Raw genomic sequence first — 25,218 nt, 5'->3', positions numbered from 1 at the left:
ATATATATATATATAAACAGTACGTATTTATATACATATAAATCATATACATACATGTATATATAAACAGTATGTATTTATATACATATAAATTATATGCATATATGTATATGTGCAGTATATATATATATATATATATATATATATATATATATATATATATATATATATATATATATATATATATATATATAGTACCTAAGGAGCTAGTAAATCTGGTTTCTTTAAAACAGGTTAGAAGCGATGGGTGTTCACGTAATGATGCTTCTATTCACATGATTCTCATCATTTCTCAATAATAGCAAGTTCTACCACATAACCTGTTTTCTTAAAAACTCGAACTTGTAACGTGTTTTTTTTTTTTTTTTTTTTTTTTTTCTTCTTCTTGAGCGATGTTTGCTTGTATTAAGAAAAAGAAACTATGGAATAGAGACCGTATGCATTAGAATGTGTAACAGGCTATAGAACCCCATACTATAGTCAATTTCTTTTAATGAGGTGCATTTGCACCGACTGACAGCGGTGCCCTGTTAGCTTGGAAAGGTTTCCTGATCGCTGATTGGTTAGAATTATCTTGTCCAACCAATCAGCGATCATGAAACATTTCCGAGCTAAAAGGCCACCGCTGCGAGTCGGTGCAAATCTGCCTCACTAAAAAAAATTGACTATAGTAAATGTATAATTCCCACATGGTATCAATTAGTTCAATGATCTTCCCGTTAATTATTGACCTCATTATGAACATCCATCACCCGTATTATAGACCGTTCTTTTCCTGACCTTAATTGAAGGGTAGTTTATTCATCTGTTGAAAACTTAAGTTCCCAATCTCTCAATTGTATATGGACGAGAAGATCATCAGTTACAACACTTTCTAAATTAAATCCCTTTACTTTGCTTTTAGTGATTCGATCGACATAGGTTGAGCAGAATTAGTTGATACATCATAACAATTGCATACTAACGTCCTTAGGAAAAGGATGGGCTACATACCAGAAGTATTGACAGATAAAACTAGTTTGTATAAACGATTTAGTAACTGAATGTAAGTATCAACACTAATTACAACATACGGTTTAGTAATTGAAACAAGAGTTCAAAACTAATTAGAACATACGGTTTATTGTTTGAAAGGAAGTATCAACAGGAATACAACATACGGTTTAGTGATTGAAAGAAAGCATAAAAACGGATAAATAGATATTGTTTAGAAATTAAAAGCATCAAAACTAATTAGCACATACAGTTTAGTATTTGAAAGAAAGCATCAAAACTAATTCATATATACGGTTTAGTAATTGAAAAAACATCAAAACTAATTAGTATATACGGTTCAGTAATTGAAAAAAAAGCATCAAACTATTTAATAAATACGGTTTAGTAATTGAAAGACAGCATCTAGTTGATAAATTATATATCATTGCTACTTTATGAAAGAGAATTGAATTAGTAAGACTACAGTCCTTGCTATACATGTTGGAAGGATCTAATGTATATGTAATGTCTTTTTTTATTTCAGGATAAAAAAAAAATTATGTAATGTTTTTATGTGATACTTGTAAGTGTAGGCGAATGTATGTGTAAGTGAGAAAGAGGTACAAATTCACCAGGTTTAAGATCCAATATTTTCAAGATGAATAGTGAATAAGATCAGCATCTTATTCACTGAGAGAAATCATCACCATGATAGAAAAACTTTGACGGTGGAAAATTTTATGTATCTTTTAGTTTATTATATTAGATTTTTCAATCTATTTTTTAATTATTATCTGTTCACATCCAAAATAAATAGTTGCATCTGAGAGCCTAAATTCACAAAAGAAAGAAAGACAACATCTAATAAAAGAAAGAAAAAAATTGAGACAAGGAATTTAGATACCCGTGATAATTCTTTTTTTATCATGCTACTATGACTTGGTCAAGGATAATTTAGTGGTGTATTTTTTGCACGTAATTCAAAAAAATTACATTACTTCGAAACAATCAAAAATATTTTCCCTGCAATTCACGAAATGTACGTCACTGCATCACAACCAGCACATAATCAATTTTTGAGATCCGAGAACCAAATACGACATCATCATCATCAATTAAAGTAACATCAATCCAGATATATATTATTAAAACTTACATGCCGAGTGAGTAATTTTCAAGGTAAATCATTCATCTCTAATTAGTGCAAGTGTCTGAATTGCTTTGATGATACTGATAAAGTATAAGATATGTGGAAAAAATTAAGCAAGTGGTTAATTTCACCGTTACGAGCGAAGCTTCTAGTTTTAGGGGAGTTAAATTCTCGCAATTTTTCTTACAGCGATCAATATATAGAATCTACTATCACTGCTTTGTTTCCTCTAAGTCGAGTCTTTCTATCTTTCTAATCCTTATGAAAACCTAGTGTTTGACGGGAAAATATCATGGATAACTAGAATTAATATCTATTTTAAGTACCAACGATAATCTTAATTTAATCATCTTCCTTCGTGCTAATTTAAGACTTAAAAAAATTATTGTACCCTCCCAAAACTAAGCTCAAAATTTTTTATGTATCTAACAACCAAACCCTTGCAACTATTAGATGAAAATATTATTAACTTATATAACATTCATAACATTTGGGTAAGCAAATTAAATAAAGGTTGACTAATAAAAAGACATTTGTTTACATAACGTTCATAACAATGGGTTACAAAAATACTTTAATAATCTTTTGACAAAGTATTCACAGCAATTATAAATAATCATTAAGCATCTCAACAAGATATACTATTTTGGTAATTCCCATCTTCACCATCTCATGCCATTTCGTATATTTATGTGAACTCAGCCAATAAAGCATACAAAACAGTTAGACTCCATCTTCACTTGGAACGAAGTAGTTCTCAAGTTTATTGTATATTTGAAACATGATTTAAAAAATTTATTTACCATTAAACCTTTTCTTTCCAAATCTACTGTAAGAATAGAATATTGATTTCAAATTATGAACATGAACCTATAAATTTTTCTTATAAAAAAAAAATCAGAAAACTGCATCATCGTCTTTTTCTTCACATATGGCATTAGCCTCAAGTGGGACTTGACCCATTTTCTTCTTCACTGCTCAGGGCTGCGAATTTGAGGCTCGCGTTATTGAGGTGTGCGTCCCTTCAGACTCTCCCTCACCTCCAGAGAGTCTTCCTCCTCTTCCTCCTCCTCTCCGGCAGGTGAAGGAAACAACAACATCTACAACAACAACAACAATACACTCTGCTATCAGAGTATATTCGTAATACTCCTCGGAATGGGAAACGGCAAAATATATATATATATATATATATATATATATATATATATATATATATATATATATATATATATATATATATATATATATATATATATATATATATATATATATATATTACTTATATATACATATGATCCCTCTAGCCCTCTTCCCCCGTCATAATTAAGAATAAACCCTTTTTTTACAAATCCCTTCAGCCCGCTCCCATCCCCTTCAACCAACACCCCACCCCTGCCCGAAAAAAAAAAAAGACTGAAGGAATGTGTTTCGTTTGTTGCCTCTACTTTTGGCGGTTGCTACTTTTCCGTACTCGCTTTAGCAGCTTCCGTGGTACATGTGCTTGGGAGTTCTACCGAGGGTCTCTCTTAGGTGAAGCTCTGCATCATCAACAACAACAAACACAACAACAATACCAATAAGACCTACACAAAGCATAGATTGCTAACTAAATGATTACTTTAAACCACTTGTCCTTAAAAGTTATGTTAATGTCATTGTTCAAATGTTCCTCGCACTCTACATCACCCATCCTGATATTCTAAACATCCCTTGTGATAAAATGACTATTTAAGCTTCGCAAGTCAGAGCCATCTCTTGAATTTTTTTTTTTAATTACAATCAAACAAGTCTACGTAACCCCCACCCACCTCTCTTAGCATACACACTCATCATATATTATTATTCTACAATTAAGATCAATTTTTAGTCAATATAATCAACTGCATAACACATTCTCATCCCCCTAAAAATAACTGACCTCTTCTCACATATCCTGATCTTTTTCCTTTTTACCCACATTAAACATTACAATCATCTTTTTCATACCATGATCTACTTACCTACATACACTCGTTTACATAACACACTTACATATGAACCACTGCCAGTCAACACCGATCATCTCTATCCTTTTATATCTTAGAGCATAAATATATATATATATATATCCGCCATACTTATCATTCTTAGAACACCACATTTTTATATATAACGACAAACATTATCCTTTATACATCATCAACATTCTATTTCATCTCTCTATACATAATCAACATCTACCTACCATTCAACTAGAAACAATCATGTTTTTCTCCTTTGCATTCCCCAAAATATACTTGGTTCACTTAAGCCCTTCTACAGTCTTCCTTTTCAGTTTCTACTTTTTCTCCAAGCAAGACACTGGAGATCCTTCCTTTAATATTGTCTATACCATATACAGTACCTTGTACCTTACTCGAATAATTTTGTGTTCTATATATTGACTTATCAACATCTCTCATCATATCCCATGACTAAAACCTGTAACTTAGCCTATCATAAAATGCTGACCCTTCGAAGTCCACAAGAAAAACTGTATTCAAATTAAAATGTTAAGTTACTATTTTTATCATCATTATTAAGACTTCAGTAGGTAAGCTACAACCCTGGTTGAAAAAAATCAGAATGATGCAACCCTTGGGCTCCAACAAGGAATGAAATAAGAAAATAAAATGACCATATATGAGCAGTAATTAATAATAATATACACAATATTTTGAGTTCAGTAACAATGTTAAATTGGATCTGCCATAAACTATGAAGAGAGACTTATATTAGACTGTTCAACACACAAGAATTTACAAAAAGTTTGAAGAAATTTACATCTTTCCTCCAAATTTCCAAACCTGTCTCTTCAATCTTCATAAACTATTTAATACTTGATTTTCATTTGCTTTCACTATTGTTGTCCTCTGGGTATCAAATCCCCTATGAAATAGTCGTGTCTTCTTATACATCCTCATACCATCTTAAGATCACAACAGCTATTTCAGGTGGCCCAGCCATCCTCAAACACAACTATATCACCTCAAGTACATTTAAGATCCCATGTCATTCGAAGACCCATCTCAGAAACTGTCTACTTCCCATCACTTCAACATAACCACTACAGAGAGAGAGAGAGAGAGAGAGAGAGAGAGAGAGAGAGAGAGAGAGAGAGAGAGAGAGAGAGAATCTCCACATCTGCATTAACATCTTTAGGCTCATTTAAATGTTTCTTGATCTATTATAGCCATATACATAAATCTATTCAGAGACCTCTGTATTCCAGATTCCACCTCCTCGAATAACATTGTAATCCACTATTGAATCCTACAAACTCTTCCACATATCCATCACTCAACATTCATACCATCTGCAAAATCCCATCTTCCTTCATCACATGTATAAACCCATTTCACTCACCTTAGCCATTTACATATACAGATTTTCTTTTAATGAAAACCCTTCCACAGCACCTAAATCATAATTTGATAAAAATAAAAAATAAGAGAGAATCTACTAACTCCCTCACTCTATTTCCATCGTTAATGGTTTATTTGAATCTTTAAAGAAAAAACCTCTAAGCTACAACAAGAGTTTGGCATAACGTTGGAAACAACCACCGAATCACGACGCAACACACAAACACACTCATTTGCACCTTCTTGTATCAGCTAAGAGTTTCAATCAGGACTCCCAGCAAGTGAAAAAGTACAGTTAAATAGAAACCAGCAATTTTGACTTTTGTAATGTGCATCTCATAAATAGAAATTATAACTATTAAAAATGTAGCTTAGATGTTCTTTTTCATAATGCTTCAATTTACATACCCATATAAAAGGCATTTTTTTTTCCACAACTACCCCACTATAGCGTGGTAGATCAAAGTTAGCTCTTGGAGGACGTAGCACAAGAATGAAGTTTTATCACTTCTGATAATCAATGAATGCTTAGAATGATATCATACTATAGTCGGCGATAGTATACGGAGAGCTAGTTGATGTAGCACATAGGATATGGCTCGACATCTGGTCTTAGATATGATCAAATGACTTGTAGTCAATTTGGGCTAAATCAGTAGAGTACAATAATCGTAGATATAAAAATAGTAGAAAGGAATAATGGAAAACCTCCTTATAGGTACTGTACCAGCAGTCGCTTTAATTAATCAATTAGGTATCTAAGCATGCAGCAGACGTATTATATTGTAGCTGTATGATGTACATAATTATGTAAACAGCACACTTGTAGTGAACGTAGTGTCACGGGATATGAATAGAATGATAATAAAAAGATAATATGAGCGTTAGAATTCAGGCTGGAATGGCATTCTAGAGCTGTGATTAAGATTTGTAGGTTGGTGACTTATAATTCTATAGTTATTTTCAATAGTTCTAATCTTTAATTTCCTTTTACCAACAACAGATGAAATTTTTATATGAATAAAAGTTTTTAAATGTTTCAAAATTAGAATAAAAAACTTCTAACATGATCATTTGACTCTTGGAGATAGATTTTAATTAATCAATTAGACGTTGCAAGACTTCGAATATGGGCAATTATGTTAATACAAAAGGTTATTTCGTAGAAAACGTTCATCGTGCATTTCGTTTGTATCAGATACTGTACTCTAAAGGCTGTAATAAAAAAATAATGAACTGAACGCAAGATGACACTCGTTACAGCTCTATCCAATGGCATTATTTGGAAAAAAAAAACTGCTTGCTGTGAAATATCACCTCGTTCGAAATGTTCAGGTTTTCAAAACATATACCCGTGCGAGTGAATTTTTCATATACAAGAAATTATTAGAAATAAAATATTTAGCTTATATGCTACTATAAAATTACAAGACTTTCATTGAATAAATTCAAATAACGTTTTGATTGCTCGATACAAGAATATTTATTTATTAATGGCTACTCGAGAGCTGGGCATACAAAATTTTAAAGATTCGGACGTTATAAATCTTGTTTAGAAAAATAAACATTTCCAATCGCTTCCAGCCCTAATGATCTTCTAAGTACAATACCTTGTATATCTATAACCTCACTGACCTTGTTCCAGAACCAACAATGATCGAATGCTGGAACAAGGCTGGGAATATCAGGTTCCTTCTTTTTCAAAGCTATAGAGATCTATTTTATATTTACAAGCAAATGAAATCACGATTCCCTCGTATATCAAAGTTCCAATACTTAGTCTTGGTAATCATCTTCAATTCCGGAACCCCTGCCAATTGGATCATAAAATATAAATATTTCGATCACCAAGGAAAGATTCCTGATAATAATAATGACCGTATTCTCAGATGGTATAAAGGTAATACCAGGTTGCTTCCGAAGGAAACCACATGGAGACCCACTGTAATTCACGGGTCTAAGCTTTACTGTGTTGCAAAAGAAAGCAATTGTAATTGTTGCATAACGTCAAAATGTCAAATTAACTGTGCTTGGTGTTAGAATAAAAATCAAGGCTTTATATGTGCGTACGAAGCTAAAATAAATGTCTGTATGTATCGGTGTACATTCGTAAACGTACCAATAATATATTTTATGTGGCAGTATCTTTTCAAAAACCTAAAATTCATATCTAAGTGTCTGAGCGAGTACATTAATACTCATGCTTTCTAAACCCAAATCATCGGTGAAATAAAAAAAAAAAAAAAAAAAAAAAAAAGGTTTGCCAAAAAATAAATTTTATGATTTGAAGCTTGTGACTTTCTAAGGATGTGAATGTTTACGTTAATTTCGTTCCACTATTTATATCGCCGTCAACTCTCACGACCCCATTAACGATATGCAACTGGCTGACAAGACTGTCATCAATGTCCTGTGTTGAAACAACTGTCTGTTTTGATTTGTTCCCTTTAACTTACACAACTTTTTTCATAAATAAACTTCCTGCCTGTTGATGTCCCTTACCCTGATGTCATTTTTAATGTTTTTCAATTTTTTGTTTTCAGCCTCTTTCTTAACATAGACTATTCAGTGCAACTTTCTGGAACAATAACTTCTCTTTCGGTTGGACTGCATCACAATTATGTATTTTTGTGTTGAAAATAGATTATTTATTAACCTTTATTTATATAACTATAAATATACTCTCCATCTACCATTATCACGTAACTCCAGTTAAACGTATGTATCTGTGTGAAATGAATTGTTTAGTCTTACGTGCATCACTTCTCAAATCTATCATTTGAATTTTCCTAAGTGTTTTAAATGTAAATAACACTATGAACAGCTTAGCAATGGTAAGTGGCGCATAGTGTGGATCTACTGAATAGCCTACAAAATCAGGTTTCATCTTTCAAAATTCCTCTACAATTAAGTGAGAAGGACCACAAAAACTTCGACAATTTTATTATTCTCTCGAAGACCTGCTCTTTTATCACACTGTTAATGTTTTTATCCACTGATCCACTAAAACGTTTTTTCTCTTTTTTTTTCTCTCTGCGAACTATACTTGTGCTTCCACCTTCCTCCATCTTGTACTCCCCCCTACCTCTTCCTCCTGCCGGTGATGTTGGTGGTGGTGTTGGTGGATCAAGGGGGCTGAGACAGAACCCCAGCAAGAGGACGAGGCGGATCAACCCCCACCAGCTTTCACACCCCCTCAGACTCCACCTCAGGTGACGACCTGTTTCCAGTTGGGTCTTTCAAATGAAAATGGCTTCTTTTTCTTGTGTATATATCTCTCTCTCACTTTGAGCCGTTCCAACTGCGGTGGTTGGATCGAGGGAGAGCGCTTTTCCTTGTAATCTTAGGCTGCTGCTGTGTAGCTGTTTTTTTTTTTTTTTTTTTTTTTTTTTTTTTTTTTTTTTTTTAATTGTAGAGTAGTTGTCACTGCACCCATTCTAAGATAATGAGGTCCTTGTTCAGTGATAAGTAATCACTGGTGTTTTATTTGCTATGTCCCTTTACTTGCCCTTTTATTTGTCAATTCTTCTTGTCTTTTCCTCTTCACTACGTGCTTTCCTTCAACCCCCAGCACAAATTATTGATGGCTTTAGTGCAGTTATTATTAATAGTATTCCCCTGTTTACTCGAGCATCGTAAATAACAAGATTAAGTTCACGCAGAAAGAACACGGTTTTAACTAAAATGAAAGCTCAGTTACAAAACGTCCCGATATATACCATTTCATCTGCTTCTGTGAAATACTGTATTTCGGCTTACTTAGAATACATCTTATAACAAACAACAACTCCCCACCAATGTTATCAAGATATTCAGCAGCTACTGACTGATAAATAAGGTGATGAGATTAATATAAATAGAAGTCCCCGCAAATGTTCAAGTTCCAAGAGATAACAAGAAAACATGTTGCAAGACAAAAATGAGAGGATAATATAAAATCAAAATGCATTTCTATCACAACTATTTTCAGTAATGAGAAAGACGAAAATTAACAAAAGTTATTAAGATAAAGTCAACTTCCCCAGTTCAAAAACCAACAACTAATAAAGTATTGATTATTATCTTTGTAGAACTCAGCACAGAATTGATTCTTACAAACATCATACACTAAAGTGAATTTTTCTTTCAGAACAGGATGCCAAGATTTCCTTCTAACATTACTTGCAATGCCCACAGGTTTTAACTTTCAAATAAATAATGCCAATGTTTATCTTTTCCTCTGTATATCATTAGACCCCAAATGCCAAATTTCTGTTATCGACAACTGGAGAATATCAATCGCAGAGATTTAGGGCACACTTCATCCCTCCCTTTTAAATCAAATACTTGATGACTATCTGAATTAGTTAAAGGGATTCCCTCTACTAACTAGAATTATCGCACGAAATATTTATGTATGCTATTTAGTTGCCAACCTCAACCATTTTGATGCCGTTTCTTCCACGAACCTGCCACTCCGATTCCTTCATTTTCTCTTTCCTTGTTTGCATTTCTGAAGCCTTATTCACAAAAATTGATGATCCTTTACATCAGTTTTTACTATGCCTTTCTAGTTCTTGAGATTTTTAATTCAACCCATTGACAACACCTTATACCTGCCTTTTGACAGCTCCTCATCGCCCAAATTCAATGATCCTTTACACCTGCTCTTTCAACTATACATATTTCTTGCCATCTTGATTTCACCCTATTGGCAATACCTCATACCTGCCTTTTGACAGCTCCTCATCTCCTAAATTCAATGATCCTTTACACCTGCTCTTTCAACTCTACATATTCCTTGCCATCTTGATTTCACTCCATTAGCAATACCTTATACCTGCCTTCTAACAGCTCCTCATCCCCTAAATTTAATGATCCTTTACACCTGCTTTTTCAACTCTACATATTCGTTACCATCTTGATTTCACCCTATTGTCAATACCTCACACCTGCTTTTGACAGCTACCCATCCCCTAAATTTAATGATATTTTATATCTGCTCTTTCTACTCTACATATTCCTTGCCATCTTCATTTCACCCTATTAACAATACCTCCTACCTGACTTTTGACAGCTCCTCATCCACTAAATTTAATAATCCTTTACACTTGCTTTTTCAACTCTACATATTTCATGCCAGCTTGATGTCACCCTATTGGCAATATCTCATACTCGCCTTTTGACTGCTCCTCATCCCCTAAATTTAATTATCTTTTATATCTCCTTTTCGAACTCTCTTCTCCTTGCCACTTGATTTCACCGCATTGGCAATACCTTATACCTGCCCAATGACAGCTCTTTGTTCCACAAATTTAATTAGCCTTTATAACTACTGTTCTAACTTTACATATTCGTTTCCATCTTGATTTCACCCAATTGGCAATACCTTAAACCTGCCCTTTATAACAGATCTTTATTCCTCAAATTTAATTATCTTTTATACCTGCTGTTCTAATTTTACTTATTCCATTCCATTTTGCTTTCACCCCACAGGCCATACCCTTTGATAGCTCCTTGTCCTGAAATTTTAATGAGCTTTTATACCTGCTGTTCTAACTACACATTCATTGCCATTGGATTCCACTCCATTGGCAATATCTTATGACTGCCCTTTGATAGCCCACCTTTTCCCCGAAATTTAATGATCCTTTATACCTGCTCTTTTAACTACATATTTCTTGCTTTCAACCCATAAGCAATACCTTATACCTGTCCTTTAACAGCTCCTTATTCCTACCCTTTTGGTAAATTCTGCCCTTGCCATCTAGGCAACTCTTTATTCAGACTATCATGGCAATAAACTATACTTGCCATTTTAGCCATACACTAAGCTTGACTTTCAAGTAACTCCTCATGCAACTCCATATTCAGAGACCATATCCTTACGTTTGCCTTTTTTGGAATTGTTTTCTCTTCCCTTATGACATCCCTTATGAATAGTAACTCCTAGTCACAACCATAATAGCAACACAATATCCCAGAAAATTGGATGACCCCTTATCCAGAACCTGTTGACCACTCCTTTTGGCAATGACTCACCTAGAGCCTAATTGCAACTTCTTATTCCTGTCATTTGGGTGACTCCTTACACAGAGCCTAAAGTAACTCTTTTTATTCCTCTCACATGGGTGACTCCGTACACAGAGACTAACAGCCACTTTTTATTCCAATCATTTGGGTTACTCCTTGCACAAAGCCTAAAGCAACTCTTTATTCATGTTATTTGGGTGACTCCTTACACAGACTAACAGCAACTCTTTATTTTGTCATTTGGGAGACTCCTTACACAGAGACTAACATCAACTCTTTACTCCTATAATTTGGGTGACTCCTTACACAGAGACTTACAACAACTCTTTACCCCTGTCATTTGGGTGACTCCTTATACAGAGACTAACAACAACTCTTTACGCCTGTCATTTGGGTGGCTCCTTATGCATACTAACAGCAACTCTTTATTCCAGTCATTTGGGTTACTCCTTATACTGAGCCTGAAGCAACTCTTTATTCCTGTCATTTGGGTGACTCCTTGCACAGAAACTAACAACAACTCTTTATTCCAATCATTTGGGTTACTCCATACACAGAGACTAACAGCAACTCTTTATTCGAATCATTTGGGTTACTCCTGACAGAGAGCCTAAAGCCACTCTTTATTCCTGTCAATTGGGTGACTCCTTACACAGAGCCTAAAGCAACTCTTTATTCCTTTCATTTGGGTGACTCCTTACACAGAGCCTAAAGCAACTCTTTATTCCTGTCATTTAGGTTACTCCTCACATAGAGACTAAAGCAACTCTTTATTCCTGTCATTTAGGTGACTCCTTACACAGAGCCTAAACAACTCTTTATTCCTGTCATTTGGGTGACTCCTTACACAGAGCCTAAAGCAACTCTTTATTCCTGCCATTTAGGTTACTCCTCACATAGAGCCTAAAGCAACTCTTTATTCCTGTCATTTGGGTGACTCCTTACACAGAGCCTAAAGCAACTCTTTATTCCAGTCATTTGGGCTACTCCTTACACAGAGACTAACAACAACTGTTTACTACTGTCATTTGGGTGACTCCTTGCACTGAGACTAACAACTCTTCATTCTTGTCATTTCGGAGACTTCTTACACAGAGACTAACAACAATTCTTTATTCCTGTCATTTGGGTGACTTCTTACACAGACTAACAGCAACTCTTTATTCATATCATTTGGGTGACTCCTTGCACTGAGACTAACAACAACTCTTTATTCTTGTCTTTTGGAGACTCCTTACACAGAGACTAACAACAACTCTTTATCCGGTCATTTAGGTGACTCCTTACACAGACTAATAGCAACTCAATTTTCCAGTCATTTGGGTTATTCCTTACACAGAGACTAACAGCAACTCTTTATTCCTGTCATTTAGGTGACTCCTTACACAGAGCCTAAAGCAACTCTTTATTCCTATCATTTGGGTGACTCCTTACACAGAGACTAACAGGAACTCTTTATTCCAGTCATTTGGGTTACTCCTTACAGAGAGCCTAAAGCAACTCTTTATTCCTGTCATTTGGGTGACTCCTTACACACAGCCTAACAGCAACTCTTTATTCCTGTCATTTGGGCTACTCCTTACACAGAGACTAACAACAACTCTTTATTCCTGTCATTTGGGTGACTCCTTACACAGAGACTAACAACAACGGTTTACTCCTATAATTTGGGTGACTCCTTACACAGAGACTAACAACAACTGTTTATTCCAGTCATTTGGGTTATTCCATACGCAGAGAATAACAAAACTCTTTATTCATGTGGTTTTGGTGACGCCTTACATAGAGACCAACTGTAACTCTTTATGCCAGTCATTTGGGTTACTCCTTACATATTCCTGTCATTTAGGTGACTCCTTACACAGACTAACAGCAACTCTTTATTTCTGTCATTTGGGAGACTCCTAACACAGAGACTAAAAACAACCCTTTACTCCTGTAATTTGGGTGACTTCTTACACAAACTAACTTCAACTCTTTATTCCAGTCATTTGGGTTACGCCTTACACAGAAACTAACAACAACTTTTTACTCCTGTAATTTGGGTGACGTCTTACACAGACTAACAACTACTCTTCATTCCTGTCATTTAGGTGACTCCTTACACAGATTAACAGCAACTATTTATTCCAGTCATTTTGGTTACTCCTTACACAGACTAACAGCAACTCTTTATTTCTGCCATTTGGGAGACTCCTTACACAGAGACTAACAACAACTCTTTACTCCAGTAATTTGGGTGACTTCTTACACAGACTAACTGCAACTCTTTATTCTAGTCATTTGGGTTACTCCTTACACAGAGAATAACAACAACTCTTTACTCATGTAATTTGGGTGACTCCTTACACAGACTAACAGCAACACTTATTCTAGTCATTTGGGTTATTCTTTACACAGAGAATAACAAAACTCTTTATTCCTGTGGTTTGTGTGACGCTTTACATAGAGACAACTGCAACTCTTTATGTCAGTCATTTGGGTTACTCCTTACACAGAGCCTAAAACAACTCCTTATTCCCGTCATTTGGGTTACTTCTTACACAGAGACTAACAACGACTGTTTACTCTTGTAATTTGGGTGATTTCTTACACAGACTAACAACAACTCTTTATTCCTGTCATTTAGGTGACTCTTTACACAGATTAACAGCAACTGTTTATTCCAGTCATTTGGGTTACTTCTTACACAGAGCCTAAAGCAATATCTTATTCCTGTTATTTGGGTGACTCCTTACACAGACTAACAGGAACTCTTTATTTTGGTCATTTGGGTGACTCCTAATCCAAACCCCATTAGCAACTCCTTATCTCTGCCATTTTGGTAATTCCTTACCCAGAGCCTAACATCAACTCCTTATCCCTGACATTTTAGTGATACCTTATCCAGAGCATAAAAACAACCGTTTATTCCTGGCATTTGGATAACTCCTGATTAAGACCCTATTAGCTAATCCTTACCTCCGTCCTTTTGGTGATTCTTTACACAGAGCCTAATGGCAACTCCTTATTCCTGCAACTTCAGTGACTCCTCATCCTAACCCTATTAATGGCCCTTTTGGGGATTCTACATCCACCTATACGAGCAACACCTTATCCTGCCATTTTAGTGATTGGTCATTCAAACCCCATCAGCAACAACTTATCCCTACCAGTTGGGTAACTCCTCCTCCAAACCCTATCAAAAACCAATTATCCTTGTAAACTGGGTTACTACTCATATGATAACTTTTTCTCAGGACCTTATCCCTGTCATTTTGGTGACCTCTCCCCAACAATCCACTAGCAACTTCATATCCATACCATTAGGGTGACTCCTTATAAAGGACCTTGCAAGTCCTTATCCTTGCCAATTTGGGGATTCCTCATACAGACCCTATTAGTAGCTCTTTAACCATTCCATTTGGGTAACTCCTTATGCAGACCGTATTAGCAACTCCTTACACCTGCTATTTGAGTGTCTCTTCATAGACTATTAACAACTGATTAGCTTTGATAATTGGGCAATTTCTCATCGGAACCATATAAATAACTCATTATCCCTGTCAGTTTAGTGACTTCTCATCTGGACTATATTATAAACATTTTGAGGGACTCCCTCTGTCCGGACCCACCAAACAACTCCTTATCTCTGCCATTAGGGTGGCTCCTTATTCAGACCCTATTAGCAAATCTTTATCCTTTCCATTTACTTGATTCTTCATTCAGACCCTCTTAGTAACTACTTATCCATGTCATTTTGAAGACTCCTCTTCTAGACTCTATTAGCAACACCTTATCCTTCTCATTTGGATGACTCCTCTTCCAGGCTCCATTAGTAACTCCTTATCCCTGCTATTCTAGGGACTTCATCCAGACCCTATTATCAGCCAGCTACAAAGTGTTGAGAATTGCATGAGACAGCGGTAGTAGAACGTTTCTCATCTCACCATCATTCTCTAAATCCACGATTATACAGGAATATATGGCAATGTTGCTAATAAATTTTGTCATAATCACCAAATCATTCCCTTTTATCCATGGAAGGTGGTGAATCAAGTTGAGAAAGTACAACAGCTCTAACCTTCTTCAATTCTCAACCCATTTTAGCTGGACTAAAGGAACGCTTATGTTTGCATATTTTGTGGCAACTCAATTCTGTGTCTCTGTAATACCTTACCTATGCCATTTTAGCAACTCTCTTTTAGCTTCTTATCTAGTCAAGTCCTTAACCTTTCCATTCTTGTACCCCCTAATACCTGCTATCTTACACCCGAATCATAAAGAGAAAGAATGAAGTAGGAAATGAAATCAGCAATATTTAAGCCCAGCACCAAAATAACCCCGGCCCCAGCAGATTCATTTATGAGTTTGTATTCTTTCAGATCAACTGTACTCAGATGAAACGATGCACATCCTTTTATAATTACTTCTGTATTTTTGTACTTACTATCTACAATCTTGCATGAAGTATAAAGATTTACGTCCTTCAAAATTTCTTGGACACTGTACCTACTACTAGTCTTTTTGAAACAGTACTTTCACTAGCAACTTTGAAATGCTCTTTTGTAATTTTTCTCTAATTACACCCAGCCCTCAAAATTGTCTTTTTTTATATGTGTGGAATTATGTATTTCTTCAATTTCCTTTTTGACTTTTTATGCCTGACTCGGATATGTGTGTGTGTAGGACGTCGAAGATGGTAGTATTGAGCCACTTCAGGAGAAGGAGGTCCCAGAAGTGCCAACTGAGGTAGCCTCTGAGGAACCCTCTGAGGCACCCCCTACTGCTGAGGCTCCTCAACAGGTGAAGAAGCCCTAGGTAGACTCATGAGTTATTGTTGCAAACATTTAAGAATGATCATCTCTCTCTCTATCCATTTGCCTGTCTAAACACAGATTTTCTCACTCTAACCCAACTTAATCGATAGAAGCTACATTTCCTCTGTTGGCCCAAGAGTATACAGTAAAATAAACTGAAAAAATGTATTATGCACTTAAATCTATTTCTAACACCGGCTATATCCCAATAGCATGAATTCAAAGAGTTTTCTGTTCAGGTACATGTCTGTGCCACTCATGTTAAAATTTGTATTAGAAAATCCGCATGACAAGAGAGTGAGTATTCTTAAATGAATTAAAGTGAATTATTTCCGTATTTAGAAAATGACAATGATAAGGCAGATCTGTGTAACTTAACACTTGAACGAGAATGAAAAGGTAGGTAGGTTAATACTTTTCTTCAGCTCTTAGTGATAATTCGCTCAAATAAACAATGTTTTTGCTTAGACACTAGAAGTTGAAGCGGCTATAGTGATATATATATATATATATATATATATATATATATATATATATATATATATATATATATATATATATATATATATATATATATATATATATATACTGTATATACACAAGTCTAATGGTTTCAACTTTACCTATTGCACTTGACTATAAACTTCCCTTTTCTATTTCTGGAGCTCAAACTGCAACAAATCTTACGAGATTTCATAGCTATTGCATAGTAACCAAGGCCAAATAGTCTTTAGATACTTAATCAATGGCAGGATTCTGCAGCATGTTCGTTTTATTCCGTTACAAACCCCACATAGCTGGATCATGAGCATTTATGGCAAGCTTGACAATCGGGGTCCTTAAGTGTTTCTGGGTCCCCGATATGTCGTTTTGCTGCAGGATGCTCTAATCAGAAGTTGCCATTGTGGCAACCTCACCTTTAGATATAAATAATAGGCTTCGAATATTTTACATCATAAAGGCATGCGATCTGTATGTTCCATCAAATAGAATCTTAGCTTCAACCATTTATATCTAGCCTTTTCAAGTGACAAGCTATAGACTTTGGCACGGATTGTTGTGCACTTTTGTGGTTGCTTAAGTTATCCTTACAATAATGAATCCTTCAAAGAATTTATAATTCTAATCTTTTAGAAAACAATTCAACTTTTTGTGAGTCTAAAAAAACAAAATTATACATTCTGCGTACATTTCGGAAAAGAATTTCAGAGTTCAGTTCCCTTTAATTAAATCAATAGATGGAAACATGAATTTTAATTAAATCTCAGTTTCCAAGGGGATTACATTCACTGCAGAGCCAAATGATGAATGGACCTTATTCACCTTGACTATCTACCCGCAGCGAGACGCCTCCGGGAAGAAAAGCCGGGGCAGCAAAGGGTCAACCAAGAAAGAAAAACACTCGAAATTCCCCTTCGACGAGAGCAGCAAATCAAGTGATGGTGAGTAATCACTGGGCAGAATGCGGTCTGTACACACTTATTCCATTACAGTTGAAACTTATCTCTATTGTCAAAATAATTTTCACGAAAAATAATTTTAATTGATACTGCAGTAGCATGGCTTTCATTTTCTTTGCATTTATACTTTTGCGTAGCTTCTCACTTTTCCTGACTAACTGTGGATAATAGAGCATCAGTTATTTTTAACAGTTTTTTGAATGACGCTTCGATACTGATTTTAATTATTATGAATTTCACAAAGGAGTATTTATTCACATCTTATTCCAACACGCATTTACAATTTCAGATGAATATTTCTTTCCGTTTATCCTGTTTTCTTAGAATATTAATTATTGCATAAGCATGGAAGTGAATAGCTTTAGGGTATAGTAAAATAAATGTTGGCTTTCCAAAAAGGGCTTTATACTGTCTGTCTTTTTCACATTAAATACTCTCTTTCTCTCCCTCTCACGCATTCTCACTCCTCACCACTATGATATATATATATATATATATATATATATATATATATATATATATATATATATATATATATATATATATATATATATGTATATATATATATATGTATATATATATATATATATATATATATATATATATATATATATATATATATATATATATATATACATATATATATGTATATATATACATATATATACATATATGTATATATATATATATATATATATATATATATATATATATATATATATATATATATATATATATATATATATATATATACATATATATAAACACGAACCTTCATTTTCACCTTTCCCTGTATAAATATCTTCTCACACTAAGCTAAAAGACAAACACGTAGAAAAGCCTGAACCCATTTCTTGTTTTAAGAAAAGAATAAAATAATCCAGACTAATAACAGTAGTTTGGATATTGGTGTGTCTCTGTTTTTATTACCGTAGAAATGGGAGCGGGTTTCTGCAAGCCGTAAAGCACGAATTGGATCCTCAGTTTGTCAGGTGTTGGAGCATCCTGGTATGTGATTGTGTAGAACTGCTAAAAGTTATAGATCCTCCTCCACCTCCACCTCCTCCTCCTCCTCGGAAGACCCCCGCCATAGGGCCTTCCCAAAAGCCATTGCATGTGGGAAAGGAGAGTGTCACACAAGAAATTTATTTCCTATATGATGCTTGACAGTCACATTACAGTATCCAAATTAGTAAGCGCACACTTTTCTCTGTTTATATAGAGTAGACGCCACGCACAAAATTTTTTATTCACTGTTAATCCATTATTACATGATTCATTGAATCTAAAATATCAAGAAATGCACTAGTGATAATACATATAACAGTAAATTGCATATATAAGTTAGTGATACAGTAAACTGTAAAATGTGATCTTAACCATAGCCATAAAACAACTTAACAAAATCTTAATTATCCCTGCAAATTCTGTTAACTGATGCCACCTCCAAAACTACAACGCCACAGGTCTAGGTGTAGCTCAAATCATCATAACAGCTGCGACACCAATGGTGGAGAATCAGGATGATGATCTGGGAGGTACTGGTGAGGACTCCAGAGCTGAAGCTGACCAGGACCCCAATGATGACGACCCATTCCCCGAGATTGGAAAGTCGGATTGCGAAGGAGAAGCGCTCGTTCTTGATGACGAGGGAAGGCAGCCACCTCCTCCGCCAGCTCCCGAAGGACCCATGGAAATGAGAATGGAACTTGAAGGGGCTGAGGGAGGAGCCCGAGATATTGATTCCGAGCGATCATCTTCGCCAAAGTCACCCAGTCCGAGTGATGGACCCCCAGATCTTGATCCAGAGAAACTCAAAACATTAGAACGAATTAAGGAATCTAATGCTTAATATCACATTTTAGGGTAAATAAGAGCCAAAAGTGTTTTCCGTAAATCACTCATATTAAAAATCATTGTTATTTCAGATCAATATAAAAGAGTATACACTCGATTCCTAAAGACAGAAAAATAACCCAGCTTACATGTATTTTGAGAGTAATATACTTTCATTCAACAAAACTGCATATATCAATAGAAACCAAGGCATAACTGAGGCTAATGGCTTTTAGGAAATATTAATAACATCTCCGTCACTTGAAGTATATTGAAGGTCTTCAGTATTTACAATTATTTTGATAATCTCCACTTTTGTGAGAACTTGAATAGAAACACAAAATAGAAGAAAGTGATAAACGATCCTGATCATGAAAATGGAGCATACTTTTATCCTTCAATTTTGCAGATTTGCTCCAATATGAAGAAACTGTGAATTTAAGAAAGACTTGATGACCAGAGAAAAAAAAATAATAAAATAAAACACCAGTCCAAGTTTCTACAGCTATGTGTTCGCATACTCCCGACGACCCTTCTTTCTATGATAAACTAAGTGTCAGGTGTTGAAGAAACAAACAAAAAATATTTATGATAATCTTTGTGCATATCCTGACATGATCATCATCATCATTATCTCTGTGTTATATCATCACTTAAGGCTATGCTGTTCTCTACTATGTTTATCGCCTGATTACTATGGAGTGTCACATGCAAAACATGAATTGTATAGGATGATCGTTTTACTGTCTATGTTCTCTTGATAATAAGAGAATAAAACTGTTGTAAATATCTTAAAGAACGTACCTTACATAACACCGTTCAGAAATTAGGTTTGTTTATGAAACCTTTGATCTCTCACATATTGTGAAGTTATCTTATTGACTGCAGTTTACAAGGAATCATTTGCCAAGAAAAAAAGGTAGTATCTGTTGACTAGGTTACTTTTTGAATAAGATAACGTTAGAATACGAGAATGATTGCAGATTTAAAGTATGATATTGTACTTCTTTGATTCTTTGACAATAGTGTGAATTGTAATTTCTTTAAAAAGAGTAGATTCGCTGTATGATTATTCAATCTAATATGTGTTGCTATTTTGAAAAGTTTATAGAATTTGAAATATTCTTTTCGTAACAAATTCAAGTGTACTTCTGACCTCCCCCTCTCCTTTCTATTTAAGAAATATCTATAAAATCTGTCAACTCTACTAGCCCAGGTGTTTTGTACCCTGGACTCTCTATTGACTTGCTACTAGAAATTGAAGCTGCACTGCAAGTATAGTAAGACTTGTAAACCATCCCTTTTGTGTATGTGACTTTCCTAGATCATTGCCAATGGAATACTTGGGTGTCTTCTGTGAAATCTCGTTAATTTCTTACTGATAATTCAATCTCTTCTACGGATATGAGGTTTGAGACCTATACTGTTACCCTTGGACAAAATCATTTCTTTCCACAGGGTAACTATGAATTGGTTGTTTTGCCAAGGTTTCTTGATATAACCAATTGAAGTTACATCAATTTTTTTTTAATTAACATGCAATTTCTAGCCTCTCTATTTAAAAGATTCAGTAAATTCGCAAATAATGTGGAAATCACGATTGGAATACAGGAAATAATCATCTCTACCTGATTTATAAGTAATTAATTTACTTAGCTTATTGGCTGACTATTCCACGCGTTGCAGTTCCCCCAAGAGATAAAAGTCCAGCACTACAATGTCATGGTAATCACCACAGGTGAGAAATAAAAGCTACTCTTATGTTCTCATATTGAAACAAGAAGGGTCTTTTCTTTTGGTTCCACCCAAGTTTCAATAAATTAATTGCGCTTGTATAATGAAATGCTATCAATTTCTTGAGGTATTATAACAAAATGTTCTTTGCTGGCACCGAATGCTAAAAAAAAAATAGTTGGCAGCAAGTTAATCTACTCGTATCTGCCAAATGAGTGTCCTCCCCTACTTCTCCAGTATCTGTAGTTCATGTTGCCCTGATAACTGTAGGGATAAAGATGTCCATTTCTAATACAAAGGGAAGTGCTCTTCTGAAATTAACATTCCCTGTTTTCAATCCTATTTTAAATTCCCCTGAATATAGTCGAAGAGAATTCCCTGCTCTCTCTCTCTCTTACAGTATAAACTAACTCCTTTTTCTTAGCGCACTGAAAGACCATCACAATAACAAAAGGGAAAACATAGTTAAATTCAAATATGAAAATACCAAGGTGTGTAGGCGTCACTTCGAACTAGTTTTAACTTTACTGCTCTGTAAGGAACTGTCCTCAGAAAACCACTGTGGGCAAGAATCTGTTCACTGTAGAGATTGAACACCCTCTCTTAGCTGTAAAAAGAAGTTATGATTCGTGAATAAAATAGAATTGGTCTTGTCAGACAATAAGAAACAAATGTGTACTGGTAAGATATTAGGGTTTTCATATTTCCAAGTGCTCTTGTGTAGAGTTCGGAGGCGCCGCATGTGAGGCGGTATTAGTTTGTCTCTAAGGTTGTTTGCCTACAATGATCATCGTAATAAGTCTTTTTTTCAAGCTAATGGACGCCAGAAAGTAACATCTACATTTATTTCTCAAGATCACTTTGCTTAAGTGATTTTCTCTCTCTGATCACTTCGCATTAGTGAGTCTCTCTCTCGTTTGTCCTGACTAAAGGAACAATCACCCAGCATAATAATGCTTACTGACTTCCATGACGTTGAGGCTGCGATGGTCATGGTACAAAAACGACCAGGCGTCGGTAGAGAACACACGAATGTGTGATCACCTTATTGTTAGACTTGTTGTTGTAAGTAGTTTCGAACTACTGATAAAAAATGATTCATTATGAATAATGATAATTCCAGTAGCTCTTTTTTGGGCACTGAAGACTTTGTATAACTGCGATTGACTTACACAAACTTTATATTCTGATGTACATTTCAAATGTGCCGTGAAAGATAACTACGAGCAAATAACGAATATATATACATACATATATATAGATATGAAAAATTATGTGTTTAAGGCTGTATCATATGCACTTACGTCAGTATTGAATGACTGTGTTGTTAGGTTCGATTCCGTATTGGTATGCATGCAATCGTGTGTATGTGTTGTTTAGTAAAGTTAAAATGGGAGTTGTGTTGTCGAGATGTTATCTCAAACTGATAGAAAATATGAAGATGTTTTAGGACAGCGGCTCTCCAAAAGGTTAAACATTTTACCAAGATGATATCCCAAAACTTTAAAAGAAATTGAAGGTAAATGGTAAATTAAATCTACGGTTACGTTTGTCCAGTTCTTAAGATACACAACAAATCTTTCATTGTACATGTAGTCGAAAGATGACATTATCTTACACTTTTTCCCATAAAACATTCATTGATCAGCAAAAACATTAAAATCTACTAATCACCATATCATTGGTCTTCTCCACATCGCTGGGAAAGTATCCTTGCGAGGTTGAATGTGGTGTGACCTATAAAACAAGATCATTGCACATGCAGATGATGCTACTTATGCATATGCAGATGATACTACTCTCTTTATACCAATTCTATCTCCTGAATGTAGATCTGGGGTTGCTGAATCCCTTTGCTAAGTCGTTCTATCCAGCAGAAGTGAAGAGATGGTAGTAAAGAAACCTTTTGTTTAATGTCCAACATGTGCCGGAGAGAACTAACTTTTAACCTCCTCCTATCAAGCGACGATGGTGATGTGCTCGAATATGCAATGTATCGCATAAGGCTTTGAATCGAATCTTTGTGTACAACATATGGCCATGGCAGCTACAGCTTGCTGTACAAAACCTTTCCATCGTCACCCATCGCACAAAAATAAAATATATTTACAGCCTAAAGCCACAAATGCCTTTTTAAGTCTACCAATGTTTCCATTAATACTATTACATAATAATAGTTCAGACGCTGCTGCTGCTGTTGCTGCTGCTCCAACCGAGGGCGATGGTCAAAGGAACCGATTTCAAGTTTTTCTTTCTTGCTTTTTATCTTGCATTTTGCAAGAGTTCCAGCCTCGGAATATTGGTACTTCCCTAAGGTTCAATGTAAACAGTTGAAATGCCAGTCCTGATCTTACCCGCTGCTCTAAAGGCCCTTCCACGTGAAAAACAGATAAGAGGACCAATATATCAGTTAATTAATCACTTTATTCACTGCCTGTTAGCTATAGGTTACGTGCTGGCAACCAGAAAAACGCGGTTTTGGGTATATTTGTGCTCTAATGTAAATTTAAAATTTTCCTACTTTACTTGTGGTACTTCATGATTTTCTGATCTACCCCTTAGTATCACCATCTGGGAAACTGTAAAACTAAAAGGAAATAACACCATCTGGGAAATTGAAAAACTAAAAAAAATAAAATAAAAAATATCAAAAGTAATTTGATGTTCAGGTTGTAAAAAATTATGTACAGGGAATTCTTTAACATTAGTCTTTATTGTTTTCAAATGTGATGTTGAAAAGATAATATATGATTAATATTAATTGTTATGTATAGTAGATATTATAGAATCATTGATTAACACTTAATACTTTATTGGCATAATCATAAATATAAATTAGTATATATACATACATATACATATATATAAATACACACACACACACACACACACACATATATATATATATATATATATATATATATATATATATATATATATATATATATATATGTCGAAACACTCCTTTTATTTTCATATTTGTGTGTACATGTATATATACATATATGTGTATATATATATATATATATATATATATATATATATATATATATATATATATATATATATATATATATATATATGTATATATATATATATATATATATATATATATATATATATATATATATATATATATATATATATATATATATATATATAGCACTATAAGATGGTCTGATGATTCTGGAGCTGCGAATTGCTGAGAAAAAATGTATTTCCATGAAATTTAATTTAAGGATGAAATTTCCTCCTTATTACAGTAGGCTATATAATGCAAACAACTACAGTCCATTAACCAAAGTTCATTTTCCTTCACTCCAGTTATTTTTTATCTAAATCCCTCCATACCTTACCTACCCTTTCATATAAAACATATGACGGTCAATAACCAGCTAAAATTCATAAAAAAAAAAAATCCATATCTTGGGAAGCATTCGATGATAAGCAATAACATTCACTATATCAAAATGCAAATGATCAAACGCTACACTATATTCCCCCATACAACCCATTTTAAAGGCATTATTTCAAAGACCTTGCAAAAGTCACTAGGGAAATGAATCATTAATTAATATTCTAAAAGGAATTTTAATCGTCATTTCAAATTCAGCGAGCAAAGTTACAGGAATATTTTCATTCACAACTTTTTCAACAAGAAAAATCATTGCAACTACCCCCCCAAAAAATGAATACACTTGAAGATTAATTCTTGATGGACACACATGTGGAGGATGCAAATACGACAAGTGGTAATATTTAATGTCATTCGTTAAAATGAATCAGATTGCAAACAAGACTCAGAACTACAGTACCAGATAGTAGAAGTCTAACAGGATTAAATTGCAAATCTCTCATATTGTATG

General features: G+C 34.5%; 1 protein-coding gene across 21 annotated transcripts in view; it reads left to right on the top strand.

Annotated features, from left to right (window-relative positions):
* Positions 1-24,232, top strand: part of nwk (nervous wreck) — a 228,329-nt gene extending 204,097 nt beyond the window's left edge. For 9 of the 21 annotated variants that reach the window (XM_068345039.1, XM_068345042.1, XM_068345038.1 and 6 more), the window contains 5 exons: positions 3,108-3,206; positions 8,643-8,723; positions 16,192-16,308; positions 17,665-17,764; positions 19,249-24,232. In XM_068345039.1, the coding sequence (XP_068201140.1) occupies positions 3,108-3,206; positions 8,643-8,723; positions 16,192-16,308; positions 17,665-17,764; positions 19,249-19,634 (783 nt within the window). In that variant the 3' untranslated portion in view covers positions 19,635-24,232. Of the gene's footprint in view, positions 1-3,107; positions 3,207-8,642; positions 8,724-16,191; positions 16,324-17,664; positions 17,765-18,717; positions 18,791-19,248 lie in introns of those variants that run through there. The other 12 variants (XM_068345050.1, XM_068345049.1, XM_068345046.1 and 9 more) reach the window with 8 other exon arrangements.
* The last annotated feature ends 986 nt before the right edge of the window (positions 24,233-25,218 follow it).

The sequence above is a fragment of the Palaemon carinicauda genome, chromosome 21, assembly GCF_036898095.1.
Source record: "Palaemon carinicauda isolate YSFRI2023 chromosome 21, ASM3689809v2, whole genome shotgun sequence".
NCBI lineage: Eukaryota > Metazoa > Arthropoda > Malacostraca > Decapoda > Palaemonidae > Palaemon > Palaemon carinicauda.
This window is presented reverse-complemented; position numbering and strand designations above follow the sequence as displayed.